Raw genomic sequence first — 14,519 nt, 5'->3', positions numbered from 1 at the left:
GTTATGGTTATGAAAAGAATTATGAATAGGTATGAAATAATGTCAGTGCAGGTTGTAAATTTTAATAAATCTACGATTGTATTCTCTCCAAATACCAAGGTAGTTGATAGAAATAAGGTGTGTGCTCAGCTTGGTGTCCAGGAAAAAGATACTCCGGGTAAGTATTTGGGTAATGCCCATGACAGTAGGCAGACGTAAAACTTCTGCGTTCAAGTTCTTATTGGAAAAAGGATAACATAAATTGCAGGCGTGGGGGAGTAGAATTATTTTTAAGGCTGGAAAAGTGATGTTACTTAAGACAGTTGCGCAAATGATTCCGAATTTCTGGATGAGTTTGTTTCTGATTCCAAAAGAGATTATTGACTCGCTTGAGAAAAAATGAACGTGTATTGGTGGTGTAGCAATGGAGGATCTATGTGTATAAAGTGGATGGCTTGGGAGAGACTATGTGAAGTCAAGGAGGAGGGAGGATTGGGTTTGAAAAAAATATATGAATTTAATATAGCTATGCTTGCCAAAAAAGCTTGGAGGTTAATAAATAATTAATCATTTGGTTACTCAATTGCCTAAGGCAAGATACTATCCAAAAAATGACTTTTTTATTGCGTCACCTAGTGCTAATCAAAGTTACGTATGACGTAGCATACTGGAGACTCAGACAGTGATTAAACATGGCTGTAAAAGGCGCATTGGTGATGGAAGAGATACAAAAGTATGGAAGGTTCCGTGGTTGCCAGACAAGCAAAATGGTTACCTTACAAGTGTGTGTTATCCTGCACTAGAGAGTATGACAGTAAATGGTTTGATGAGTATGAATGGGAAGGACTGGGATAAGGATATAGTAACCGAGTTATGTAATGAGAGAGATATAACTCTCATATATCAGGTGTCAATACCAATAAGGAGCAAGACAGATTCTTGGTTCTGGATACATGAGGAGAATGGTGTGTCTTCTATACGTAGTTGTTACAGACTACTTCGAGGTGAGACTGGGGGTCTAGAGAGGCAATTTTGGAAACGATTGTTGGGCTTAAAGGTACCAGGTAAGGTGGCAAACTTCTTGTGGAGACTGGAAATGGGTGTGTACTTTAGCTGATTTACAAAAAAAAACGTGTTGAAGTCCAAGTAAGTTGTAGGTGGTGTCACAAGGGTGTAGAAAATGCAGCTCATGTGTTATTTGGGTGTTGTTTTGCACGTGAAGTGTGGGAAACAGTGGGATTGAATCACATAGTGTATACTGAAGGTGTTGAAACACGGGCTGAAACTTTGAAGCGGGTGTTTACTACAGCTGTTAAAGAACAATATTTATTGTTTGGTTTACTTTGCTGGGGTCTCTGGGTGAGGAGGAATAAGTGGATACGGGACAGAGTTTGCATGTCGACGTTTGGAGTAAAACATATCGCATTAAATTTACTATCTAAATGGACTCGAGCTCAAGAAAGTAAGAAGAAACAACATAATAGTAAAACGGATCACCTGAAAACATGGTATAAACCTCCAGAGGGATGAGTTAAAATAAACATCGATGCCTCTTGTTTTGCAGGTTAGGGTAGTGTGGGTGTTGGTTGTGTGGTAAGAGATGACCATGGTGCATTTCAGAGAGCACGTAGTAATCAGATTGGAGGTATAAGGACACCAAGAGAGACAGAAGTTTTGAATATGAGAGAAGCGTTGTTATGTGTTAAAGAGCGGAGAATTAGCAAGTGTATCTTTGAGGCGGAATCCAAATTATTGGTAAATACGTTTTTTGCGGAGGCAGGATACAATAGTGGAAGATTTTCATGAATTAGCTAAAGACTATGATGATGCTTTAGTTAAATTTGTGCCTAAATTTGTGAATAGTGTGGCTCACGAGAATACTCGAATCACTCATTGTTATTCAGGTATAAGGGAGTGGTGCAACATTGCTACTAATTTTATCCTTTGTAATCTATTGATTGATAAGTATTAATATAAGCAAGTACGTTTATTTAAAAAATATGATCTTAAGCCTAAAATTTTGAAATACATTTTTTTCAAAAAACTAATCTATACTTTGACTCTATATAGTTTCACAATTTTAATGTTTGTTATCACTCGAACTAGGATTTATTCCGTACGCAATTATCAAAGATCTATTTACTTAACTATTGTAAACCCCAATTCAATAACCATGTAGTTTTAGAAAAATATCCTGGTACTCTTTCTCCATTGGGTAGTTTACTCAAAAATTTATCAGGGGTTTTTTTTTATCAATTTTTATCGGTAATTTTTTTTATTTTTTTCTTATTTTTTTATCTTGATTAAGTTATTATTTTTCAATAAATTTTTAATTTATTTGAATTTTGGTTAGTGTCTCCTTAATTGTGAGAGTTTGATTTTTATTTTATTTTTTCTTGAAGTTCATAATGTCCGGGATTATAAATCTGCTGGATTTTCATAATATTGATGTGATGATAAAGATTTTTATGATGATATATTTATGACCGATTGCTAAAAACGGATAACAACATATACATGTTTATTCAAAAAATTGTTTGATATCGAAGAAGGAATAATTCGACAACGATATGATTATGCGTAATTTCAATTATATGTATAGATGTCGTATGATATTTTATTCTTAAATTATTTTTATTATTTTTTAAAAAAACTTAACTATTTTTTTAGATACACTTTAATGCCAATTTCAAGTTAAATTCTTTCCAATTATATATCTAAATAATATTATTTCGAGATGGGTTTTAAGTAAAAAAAAAATCCTCATCTTTTCGGACAATGAAATTAATTTACCCAGCAACGAGTGACAACCGATAATGGTAGCAGGAGCCTGGAGGTGTAAACCTGGTATGTACAGAGTGACTTTCTCTTTTTCGTATAGGGATCTTAAAATGCTACTAGAAGAGTTCCCATCCGATAAGATATTTATGTTTCGAAAAGGCAGCCCTCCATTATAAGGCAAAGGCAGTGTCACGTGAATAAGTGGTCATTCATTTTTGTAATCCTTCACACATCACCATGCACAACACAACCAAGTCCCTTATATATTTTTTATGTCCAAATTAACTTCATCCCTCGCCTTATTTATAGCAACATTTTCTCACATATTTTTGTCACACTCCTAGTCTTAGTACATTTTACCTGCACAAATATTCTTTCCGTCTCAAATTAGTTGTCTTGGTTAGATTCTCTTGGCGCGGGGTTATGAAGAGGCAGAGGTGCGAGACGGTGAATGAGGCTCAGATTGCAACAAAAATGGCAAAAGGGATGAAAATTGAGGAGGAGGTGGTGGTGGTCGGAGAAAGGATGGATAGTATGGCTGTGGAAGCAGGGGAGATTGGATTAATGGAATGGGAGGAATGGTGCAGTAGTAGTATTGTGTGGATGGTAGGGGATGAGCAAATGTCATGGGGTACATGTTGGTGTCCTTGTTGGGATATTGAGTTCATGGGAGGAGCTTTTGATGATTTGTATAATGATGTTGTTTGGGATGATGATATTTGGGATTTAAAAGGTATCAAGGAGATTCCAAACTAACCATCAATCTCAGAGTTTTAGCTAGAGGAAGATTGAGACAGAGCTAGCTAAAACATCATACTAGAGTTTCAACCTCTCTACTTTTATGACAGACGTACATCTTAGCCTCCCGAGATCCTGTTTTTCAGTATATCTAGCTTTCGAGTTGGATATACCGAGTATTGTTTAGTTTATTGCGTTTTTACATATCGAATTTGGATTCTATCAATTCTGTTGAATTTCTTGCATTTCAAATAGCAGATGTTGTAGTGTAGGAAGAGGTTAATAGAATCCAGATCAGTTACGGGTTGTGGCCAACAAATTATTTGTTTTTACAAGTGCAGTTAGAAAATAAGTGCAAGAGTTTTTTTTTCTAATCCAAGGTTTCATGTAGTTAACATCTTGTTCTATCAACCAAGTTCTTGAACCTGAATCATGGATAAACACACATGCACAATACACAACTACATGTATTGACTCATAAGAATGATATAGATAATTTGTTCGCCTTACAATTTCGGTTTAGTACTTGTCCTCTCTTAGGTCTTGACATAGTAGATATCTTTTCATTGTATCAGAGTCTTTCTAAGCCAATGTTTCCTGAATATTCTCGCAATGTTGAGCTTCTAATGATCAACTTTTCAATACCAATGAGGAATGTAACACATAAACGTGTAAGATGCAAAGTAGAGAGGCAGATGGAGTTTGAAAACAAACAAGTAGGTATTATTATATCACCAACAATCACTACATGTCAATCCTCTATAGTTCCAATTTTCTTGTGCTGGAGATGGAAGTAAGAAATTTAAAAACAGTATTACAAACAGACAATTGAAAAGGAATAAAATGGAAGATGCAGAGGTTTATATATGAGCCGAACAAGATAGATGGATAAATCGACAAACAGATTGATCATCAGATTTATTCTGGCTGGTGAGCAATGAAACTGATGCACTGCACTTGGCGAACGTTGTCGAATCCGATAATACGGACGTAGGCTGAGGGGTACTCCTTGACACATTCATCAAGCTCCTTCAACACCTGCGATGAGTCGGTGCACCCGAACATGGGAAGCTTCCACATAACCCAGTATCGTCCATCATAGTATCCTGGGGATTTGTTGTGCTCACGGTAGACGAAACCATGCTGCATTAGTATTTGCATCACAAAGTTGTTACTAGCATTTCTACCAAAAACGTAGACACATAATGTAGGAAAGGAAATACGAAACAAAATCAGAGGATAAGTTCAAGCAAACCTCCAACTCGAATTCCAAACAAGGAATCCACTTGTTGCGGAGAAGGTAGTCAACTTCCTTTGCCAATTGCTCGGTAGTTAGAGGAGGAAGGTATGAGAGGGTCTCAAACTTCTTCAAGTTAATTGGTGGCCATACCTGCATTTGTGCAATTCACACCATTTTAGCTAATCAATCAAGGTCCGTTCTCTTGGTAAGGAAAAAATGATAATTAAAAGCCCAGAGTTCGAGAGTTTAAATTTCAGCGGAAATGTCGGTGGTACTTGCATTATTATCTCGAAATTCATTCTTCAGGGTAAGAAGTTGGGTAATTTCCCAATTTATGTTTTAAATATGTGCAATTAGTACGGTGAACAAGGGCCAAAGTCATAGTACTACCTTGTTAGACAAAGTACTACAATCGAAATCTTACAAGTGATTGAAATCTTACAAGTGAATTACATCATCTCTGAAATCAACTACTAACAGTCGAATAATTATTTTGAGTTGTTTAAGTAATCTTTTTGTTTAGTTATAAACAAAATTCACTCAGATCAGTATAATATACAAGCAAAACCACTTCCTAATACCAAATTTTTATAAACATTTAATTACTGTTACATTTGTTAAGCATAATTCTATTAACTTCTCAACATAACTTGAGGTTAAGTGGTATAAAATCCGGTTAAGATTTTAGAGCGATTGGTTACTTAACAGGGAATGTGCTATTTATGTATGCGTCTAAGTAGTAAAAAATGAGTGAATTATAGAATACCTTCATGCACTGAACTCTTCCACCATTGCTGGTGATTGAAGTAATGTCCTCAGCCTTGCGGGTGACTGGGAAAGATGCAATAGACTTGAGGCCTGTGAAAGGTGCAACCATGCTAGCCTGAGCCGGGGAGGCACGTGTAACCGGAGCTACTGATGAGATCATTGAAGAAGCCATGACTACTACACTCTTCTTCTTTACTTCTGTTTGATAGGTTTAGCTCTGTTTCTTCAACTGCAACTTATATAGGCATATCACTTCACTACATTCATAAACTTAATGATCCAATGGTCACAATTTTGTCTGCGGAGTTTTAGACATTTTATGGCCATTGAATCACAAATAGGGTGACATTACAACATGGTAGCCACATAAGTGTGAGCAATTTGGATTGGTTGCCTTATCATTAAACAATCTTATTGAGGTGACACGTGGCATGGAAGAGGTTGCCTTATCTCTTCTGATCAAGGAATGAGGACTTGCTTTTCCTTCAGTTGCTAGCCATTTCTTGACCCTTCATTACTTAGCTGTTTGGAAATACTACTTACAATTTAGACTTCATACTTTGATATTTGAACTTGTGAATAATAATAACCAACACTATTGAAATCATTATAGTATTGGTTTTCCCTCTCCATAACTTTGTTGCATAAATCTTAAAATAAGTAATGTATGGTTTAAATTGAATAAGTGACTAATAAATAATAAGTTGATAAAAATTTATAAGTTATACATGATGATTTAATTTATAAGTCAATTTTTTTTATTTAAATAAACTAAAATAAATAATTTTTAAATATAATTATCTTAATTCTTATATTTTAAGTTAGATTGATATTAAAAAAATATATTTTAAAAATAAAATTGATAAAAAATGAAAAATAAAAAATAAACTGAGATTCAACTTATCAATCTTAGGTTAATAAACACTCGTCAATAACTGTTACTGTTTATAAGTCAATAAGCTGAGTTAACTGATTTTTTTTTTTTTTTTTTTTTATCGTAGGTGGTGCGCACTGGGTAAACCTACGGATTCACGTAATAGCCTGCAAATCACGTGAACCAAGGTAAAACCAAACAGTCCTATAGTATATTGTTACATCAAATTTAAATAAGCCAAAACTAATTACCTTAAATAAGCCAAAACTATTTAAGGGTAAGGAAACGTTAGAATTTCCTAATTTTTTACCTTAAATATGATGTGTGTTAATTTTTCATATCCACTCACAAATTAAAACTTGATATTTATGATCAAATTTATCTGAAAAAAATATTAATTTTTTTTGGATACGTGATACTCCTCTATCTAAAAACCAATATAATTATTTCTTATTGATTTACATTCCAATTTTAATTCTTAATTAACATAAAAATTTGAAAAATTCGGAGTTTTTATTTATTTAATATTGAATTATTTATTTTAGATAAAATCTGACTCCAATTTTTTTCCTAATTAAACAGCTTTTGCTCAATTATTGTCCTCGAACTGCAAAATATTTGTTATGCCACTGGTGCCAAGTCCTTCTCCTTCATGAATATGAATATGTATGACATGTATAATTATTTTTGGTGAATTGAGGCATAACTTGAGAAGGTCTTTAGTATTTCGGGAAATTTCAAACAATTTATTTTTATGAAGTCTTTCAATTTAAAAAATACAAAGAATTTGCAATGTAAAATGAACATCGTACTAAACAGTTTAAAACCCTTTTGTTCAGGTGCAATAGGGTCCAAGTAAAGTGACAGATGGGCTTGGAAAATATTAGTGGAAAGGATTACAAGAAAGCCCAATTAACAACTAGATTTGATTCACATTTAAAAGCCCAACTATATTCAGCTGCTTAACATTGAGTAATAGGGTCGCTTAACTTAATTTTGAAAATGTTTTTTATATCAAGTTTAAACTCAAAATTATCTTACAAAGACGAATGTAAAATTATATTTCAGTCGTGGACAGTATGCCTGCAGGGGTGACAGTTTTGATAGCAGAAGCATGTTTAGTTGCCGGTGCCTGAGCAGACTGTTCAGTGTTTACCATAGAAAAATTACCGAGCACACATGGATATGATATCATGGTTATGATACAGGGAGATGGTCTAGATAAACTATTGTTAGCATCAAACCATTCGCAGGGTAGCACTTAAAATGACGGTAGTCCATGTATTCATAACAAACAAATTCTATTATACAGGTGCCGTCATAGTATCATATAATATGTTTTAACAATCGTTTGTCCTAGACCGTACTCCTTAAATATAGGACCGATCGATCCTGAATCTAATCTCTTTATGCTAATAAATGGTTATCGAAAAATTTGAATTTTTAAGGGCATATTTTTTAATAATTCTGTTGGCACAATAAATAAATATGCACAAAACATAAATTGGGAAAAATTGCGAAGGATTTTCATGTTAAAACGATCAATTTGGGTGTTCACGAGACTCAAGACAATGATTACTGTGTATACTGCTATACATCTTAGGGATGACAATCGGGTCGGATCGGGTATGACAGAATTCATATCCAAACCCGAAAATTTTATCCATACCAGAATCGATCCGGACCCAAAAAATACCCGAAAATGAATACCCAAATCTGATCCATCGGATTCGGATATACCCGAAACCCGAAATTTTTTTGGATTGGATATTCATACCCGAACCCGAAACCCGAAACCCGAAATTTGAAAATTTATATAATTATTAATATTGCAAGTGCTTGGGATCGAACACGCAACTTGTAGAGAAATAGTTTTAATATGTCATCTTCAACCACTACACTACATCATTAATTGTGTTATTATATGTACAACTAATATTTAAAAAATAACTCAATTGATACCCAGTTTTTTAGATTTATTACTAAAAGATGTTTTGTTAATTTTATAAATCTTATCACCCATTTAAATTATTGAATAATTATATTTAATTAAACTTTATAGTTAGTTAATTTTTAACATAAATATAAAAATATATGTTTAAAAATTTATATAATAATATGTATAATGTATATTATTAAAATATATATATTATAATGTGTAATATATAAAATTCTAATATTATATATATATATATATATTAATTCTAATAATATATATATATATTTAATATATATATATATAATAATAATTCGGATTTTTTTCGGATTTCGGGTTCAGATCGGGTTCAGATAGAGTTTCGGATTTCGGATCGGGTTTCAGATCGGTATACCTAATATCCAAATCCAAAAATTTCCGGATTTAAAAATTAAATTTATATCCAAATCCAAAAAATCGAATTCGGTAAATCCAAAATTTCGGGTTTCGGATCAGATATCCGTTAGATCAGATTATTTTGCCATTATACATGTATGCCTCAGCATGGCTACCACGCGCGCGCCTTCTAAAAGAAATCGAAGTGGCTAAACAGTGTGGTTTGTGTTATGCATGTACGAGACGAAGTTTGTTTTACATTAGGTTCTATTCGTCGCAGGTGAGCAGAAAAAACCGAAATCAAAAAAATAACCGAAAAAATCGATAAACTAACCGAAAAAGACAAACCGCTAAAAAACCCGAAGAAAACCGAAGCGACAAAAACCGAATTAGTGGTGCGATTTCGGTTCCAGTTTTCAATCAAAACCGAACCGAAATTAACTGCACCGCTATATTATATATATATATATATATAATATTATGTATATATACATGTATATATTATCATAACCCGATTCTAATATTTTATTAATTAAATATCTACTTAATATTAGTATAATTGTATAATATAATATCATAAATGAATTAAGATTAAGATGTAAATACTCTTAAATCATAATTTTTTTTAATATGTATATAATCAATTTTATCATATGTTTTGATATATACTCTTTTTTTTCATTGTTGTTAACATATATTTTTATCATATTTCATATCTATTATTTAAGATAATATGAATTATACATTCAAAAATAACTTTATGAAATATATCAATTTTATTTAACGAATTCTAAAGTGACAAATTTTTGGTGATTAATGTAATATTATTATTTAACTTGATGTTATTTTTTTATCCAACACATTACCAACAAAAAATCTTACAAATAAAAAATGTATAAAAAAACCGAAACCGATGAATGGTTAACTGAAACCGAAAAAGCGTTTTAAATGGTTTGGTGGCGGTTAATAGCAAATAAACTGAACCGAACCGCATGTATTGGTTTGACTACGGTTAATACTAAAAACCGCACTAAATCGCACCATGCACGCCCTTAGTTTGCGCTGAGGGATGCCATCAATTTTAAGCTATTACAAAAGGTGAGGGGTTAAAATGACCTGGTGGATAGAGAGGATCGAATTTGAGTTACAATGTGGTGCACCTTCACCATCAAGAAGCTAGCTTAATATTAACATTAAGTGCATTTGTTCAGTATATATCGATAAGTAATTATTCATAATTAATCAAGTAATTTACACCAATATATTGATAATGATATTCACATATTTTTTGGTTTTGGCTATCTGCTATAGCATGCAGTAAATGAGTAGATTTACCCACTACAATTTGGCTGCAAGCATGAGAAAAATGAACTAGCAATCTAAGCGGCAAACTCAGCTGGCCTCTTTACAAACCTTCCCTTAATTCTAGGCCTCTTCTCTGCGTTTAGTTTTCTCACTTCGTACCTTATTTTCTTCGAAAACAATCTTCTTCTTCTCTTCTCTCTGTACCTTAATACTCTTGCTTGTCTCCCTTCATTCGCCACTATATTGCTGCTTCCACCCATCTCTCCATATGCCTGGTAATCGACTCTTCCACATTCATCCTGTACAGTTTAAACAAATCTGAATTAATCGTCCGCCATTAAATGAGCTGGTTGTTTCTTTTGTTTACATTTTCATAAGAACGTTTCACAGGTAAAAGGAAAATTTAGTTTGAAATTTTATATCCACCAGAACAATTTAAAAGGCCCTTCCTAAAAGCAATTTGCATTTCTGTTTCTAGTATTTCTCCTTTTCCTTTATTGTCTTTGTTTTTTAGTGCTTTTGCCTTGGGGGGCTCTTATTTGGTTGTTTTGAGGTATGGGGCCTCCTTATTGGCCGACTTCTTTATTCATGTGAATTGAGAATTGACATCTACTAATAGGTTGCAATACAAGTAACTAAAGATCCCTTAGATACACCGGGAGTCTCACGTATTCCTTGTATTTGACAAAATTCGAACCTCTACATACCGCAAATAAAGGGAGGATGATTTCGTCACAAGAGTTTTTCTGGTGTTATATGTTAAGACTTGAGAGTAGTGATATTACTTTTTATTTAAAGAGTAGTGATGCATGTACAGAATTGTCTACTACCTATTTCATCCTTCTGATAGGGACAACATAAGTTAACTACAGACTCTATTCTGTTTCTCTAAAATGTTATTCCATCCATCTTAAATTAATTGTTTCCTTCACTTTTATGCGTATTTTAAATTGATTTCATCGTATACTTTCTTTAATTATTTTTTCAATTTTTTTATTTTAAAATGATTTCATCATATACCTTCTTTAATTATTTTCTAATTTTTTTTAAATAAAAATATAAATCTTAAACTTTTATTTTAAAAAATAATTGAAAAAATAATTAACGAAATTATACTATTAAGACACCTTAAACCTAATTTGGGATGGACTACGTATTTCATTTCAACTTCAAATAGATACATGCAGTAAATAAATTGGATGCCAAGGAAAAGATTAATTTTACCATGCAGTGAGGCCAGCAATCATTAAGGTCCAGCTCCGGGCGCCCTTCACCTGTCAACCACGGCCTCTTTTTATCAGCCCAAGCAGAAATGACTCCTTCATAGTCAAGAGCCAACAACATATTCTTCTTCTTCTTCTTCTTTCCAACCAAATCATCATCGTCGTTTTTCGTCACAAATTCTTCTTTCTCCACACATGTTCCACCGTTGCCACCGGCTTCATTATCTTCTTCACAATTCTCTAGGGACCCATAGTCATCGAAATTTAGTTCAAATTTTTCCCCAGTAATATCAATCTCACCAATATTGATAATCCCCATGGTAACGTCTGTCTCTTTTTTTTCTTCAAGCTTGACTGTTTCGATAGTTTTATTACCACTTTCCAACAAGTCCTTCTCCCTACAATCTAAAAACCCTAATGTTTCCATGTCAAAAGACTCCTCATCTAAGCCTTTACCTAGTAAGCTTTCAACATCAGCTGCGAATTCATCAATATCATTTTTGGATTCACCGAACCCGTGAAAACTATGCTTATCTTTACGGTCTGCACAATCGTAACTTATCGTGCCTGATAAGTTACAATCCTCATCACTTGCAACTCCTTTTTTACCTTCCCCTGGAAGGCACCGCTGATCAGCAAAAAGGTCCAAAATCGGGACTCGATAAAGAAGTTGTTCCTGCTCATCATTCTCTTCAAATGAATTCTCATCCTGACCTATCTCTGGCACGAGATGTGTCGGGTTTTTGTGCACGCCCTGTGATTTTGATTTGCGTGGTGTACGAGGTTTTCTTTTAAAACTATTGTGCCAGGACGGCTCCACGGAACATAATTCCGTGGAAGCCGTCTTTAGGCGTACTCTTTCATGTCTATCAGCTAAAAGATTGGCCGAGTGAACGGAGGAATCACAAGCCTGGCATAGAAAAGCATCATCGGCAGCACAGTACCACCGAGCTCGCTTCTTTATGCAACTATCACAAGCTCTAGCCGTTTTGCCACCTACTGCACTAGCCAATTTCTTGCTAGAAATCATGAATATAATTATTTCTAGATTTCTATTATTTTCAAGAACTTGTAAGAAAATAATGTAGCAGGAGAAATTAGGACAAACGAGTGTGCACTTTAAGCAGAGAATTTAAGAAATAATTGTGAACTGAATTGTCAGCAATGACTCAATGAGATTGATTTTCATGCACTTTTCAGGGCCTTGGTGGAATTTCTGATTATAAATAGGATATATATTACCAATAGTGCAGATTATCTGATGCACTTTTCATGACACAAGTGTAAAAGGTTTGGATTATTAGGACCCACTAGAAGGCCTTATCTATTTTCTAATTGGTTAAAAATATAAATATTATCTACATTCTGATTTCTTATTGGTGATATGTCAATTTACAGGATTTCCATTGTTGTGGATGAGATATAAGTCCCTGATCTAGTTTTTTCATGTCAATTTCTTGCTTGCTAGATGTGAAATGACCCATTTTGTTAGATTGTCCTCTTGTTTTCACTCACCTCTTGCGGTAATTTGTGCCAACAAATTATGTTTCTTCTGTTTGGTAGTCGTGTGCAAGCATGTTAAAATGTTGAGGGGCACAGATTGAGTTGTTGCCCTGTACCATGTTCTAGCTCTACTAACTAGTTGTACTTTGGAATCTAGCAAAATTGTCCAAGTGATTGTTGAGGTTTATCAAAAAAGTTACTGATATGATATAACTTAACCTAATTAAGTAACCTTACTAGAAATTAAATAAAAATAGTTAGACACTATCAATTTTTAGCAATATTCGACTAATAATATTAATGCTCGATTAAGTATTTAAATTATGTGATGTATTTAAATTAAACCTATATAAAAAATTTAAGATACGGGAAAAGTACTTGTTTATGAATTTTTTTCTGAATAAGTGAGTATTATTTGGATACAAGTTAAAAATCCAACACCCTCCTAACTCGTATTAGAGTAATCAAGAATAATCAACCAAAAATTAACATGCTGAAAAAGATTTAATAGTGCTAGAAGAGGGACCTTTTGTTACTCCTGCCTTCAAGATCTCTTAATATTATGTCAAATAATTGCCTGTTTTATGGAATTAATCGATCGAAACTGGGGTGTGGAAATGTGAAAAGGTAGAAATGATTTCCAGACCAAGTATTGACAGAAGTCAAGTACAAATGCTTGAGAAATATTCAGTCATACAGATACATAAATACAAGCATTTGGCTGTGGTTTAATACCAACGATAGGTTTTGTACTAATGGATAATCTTGACGTGGAAACCTCATCCAACCTTTGTATGTATCTCTGTTAAATTTTTCTTACAATTTTATAGACTTTTAATGGGTTTGACTGGACCTGGAAATTCGGATAATTGGATCGAATATGATTCGGTTCGAGTTTAATTCAGATTAAAATCAGATAAAAATTGAATTAGAATCGGACAAAATTCGATTCGGATTAAATTCAGTTTGAATATTTTCGGATAATAACTTATTCTTTTTTTTAATTTTTGAGACTAAAAATATTTTTTTAATTGAATATGGTACTTTTAATATTAACATAATGTAATTTTACAAAGATTTATGACTAAGTATGTATGTTATCATAAATATAAAATACTTTTAAGTATGAAATTTACTTAATTTGGATTATACTCGGTTCAAATAATTTATTATTCGATTTTGACCGATTCCAATTTATAATAGCATCTAGTATTTTGAATATTTTTAGTTAAGTTTCCAATTTGGATAATTTTTGAATTGATTTAATTTAATTTTTAAATTATATAATTCAAATTTTATATTGATTCTCAATTTCATAAATTTAAGTTTAATTTTTTTGTATACACACCAATTTTATCAAGTCTAAATTTGACCTTAAAAATTTGAATGTATCGCACGACGTTGGTAAACAAATACCCCGTTGGCTTGTCCACTTTTTAGTTTTCTACAACTGAGTTGGCTCACCTACTTGCTACTATTATGCCGTTGTCTTTTTTATCAGAAATATAAATATTTCCATCGATAAAAATCAAGAATAGAACCCGGAGGGACAAAATTTCTTTCATTCATCAAAGTATATCATCTAACCGAAAAGCAAGCAAACAAGTTTTCCTGGAAACTTAGACAATATCGCCTCATCCGATTAGATAACCCACAAATTAGGCCTCATTAAAACCTCTCAAGAGTAAAACCAGTGGGAAAAAAATTCAGAGAGAAAAAGAGTACCCACTAAAAATATATTATACAAACTAAGTAAATAAAGTGGAAAAATGAATTGTGAATTTTTCGGGGGCTGTT

The 14,519-nt window shown here is 32.9% G+C and overlaps 2 protein-coding genes across 3 annotated transcripts; both read right to left on the bottom strand.

Moving 5' to 3' along the window:
• Nucleotides 1–4,196: 4,196 nt before the first annotated feature.
• On the bottom strand, nucleotides 4,197–5,747 carry LOC141674056 (ribulose bisphosphate carboxylase small subunit 1B, chloroplastic-like). 2 transcript variants are annotated; one of them, XM_074480791.1, is made up of 3 exons: nucleotides 5,505–5,747; nucleotides 4,761–4,888; nucleotides 4,197–4,641 (listed from the first exon to the last, which is right to left on the bottom strand). In XM_074480791.1, the coding sequence occupies exons 1-3, from the start codon at nucleotides 5,676–5,678 to the stop codon at nucleotides 4,530–4,532; spliced, it is 414 nt and encodes a 137-aa protein (XP_074336892.1). In that variant the 5' UTR covers nucleotides 5,679–5,747; the 3' UTR covers nucleotides 4,197–4,529. The 2 variants fall into 2 exon arrangements, with proteins under 2 accessions (XP_074336892.1, XP_074336885.1); XM_074480784.1 differs by having other exon boundaries at nucleotides 4,754–4,888; nucleotides 5,505–5,732.
• Nucleotides 5,748–9,906: 4,159 nt separating this feature from the next.
• LOC141674049 (zinc finger protein CONSTANS-LIKE 16-like) lies at nucleotides 9,907–12,438 on the bottom strand. Its single transcript, XM_074480778.1, has 2 exons — nucleotides 11,221–12,438; nucleotides 9,907–10,295 (listed from the first exon to the last, which is right to left on the bottom strand). The coding sequence occupies exons 1-2, from the start codon at nucleotides 12,247–12,249 to the stop codon at nucleotides 10,071–10,073; spliced, it is 1,254 nt and encodes a 417-aa protein (XP_074336879.1). The 5' UTR covers nucleotides 12,250–12,438; the 3' UTR covers nucleotides 9,907–10,070.
• Between the last annotated feature and the right edge of the window lie 2,081 nt (nucleotides 12,439–14,519).

This window comes from Apium graveolens, chromosome 1 (genome assembly GCF_009905375.1).
Source record: "Apium graveolens cultivar Ventura chromosome 1, ASM990537v1, whole genome shotgun sequence".
NCBI lineage: Eukaryota > Viridiplantae > Streptophyta > Magnoliopsida > Apiales > Apiaceae > Apium > Apium graveolens.
The sequence above is the reverse complement of the archived record's forward strand: the minus strand, read 5'-3'. Positions and strand labels throughout refer to the sequence as shown.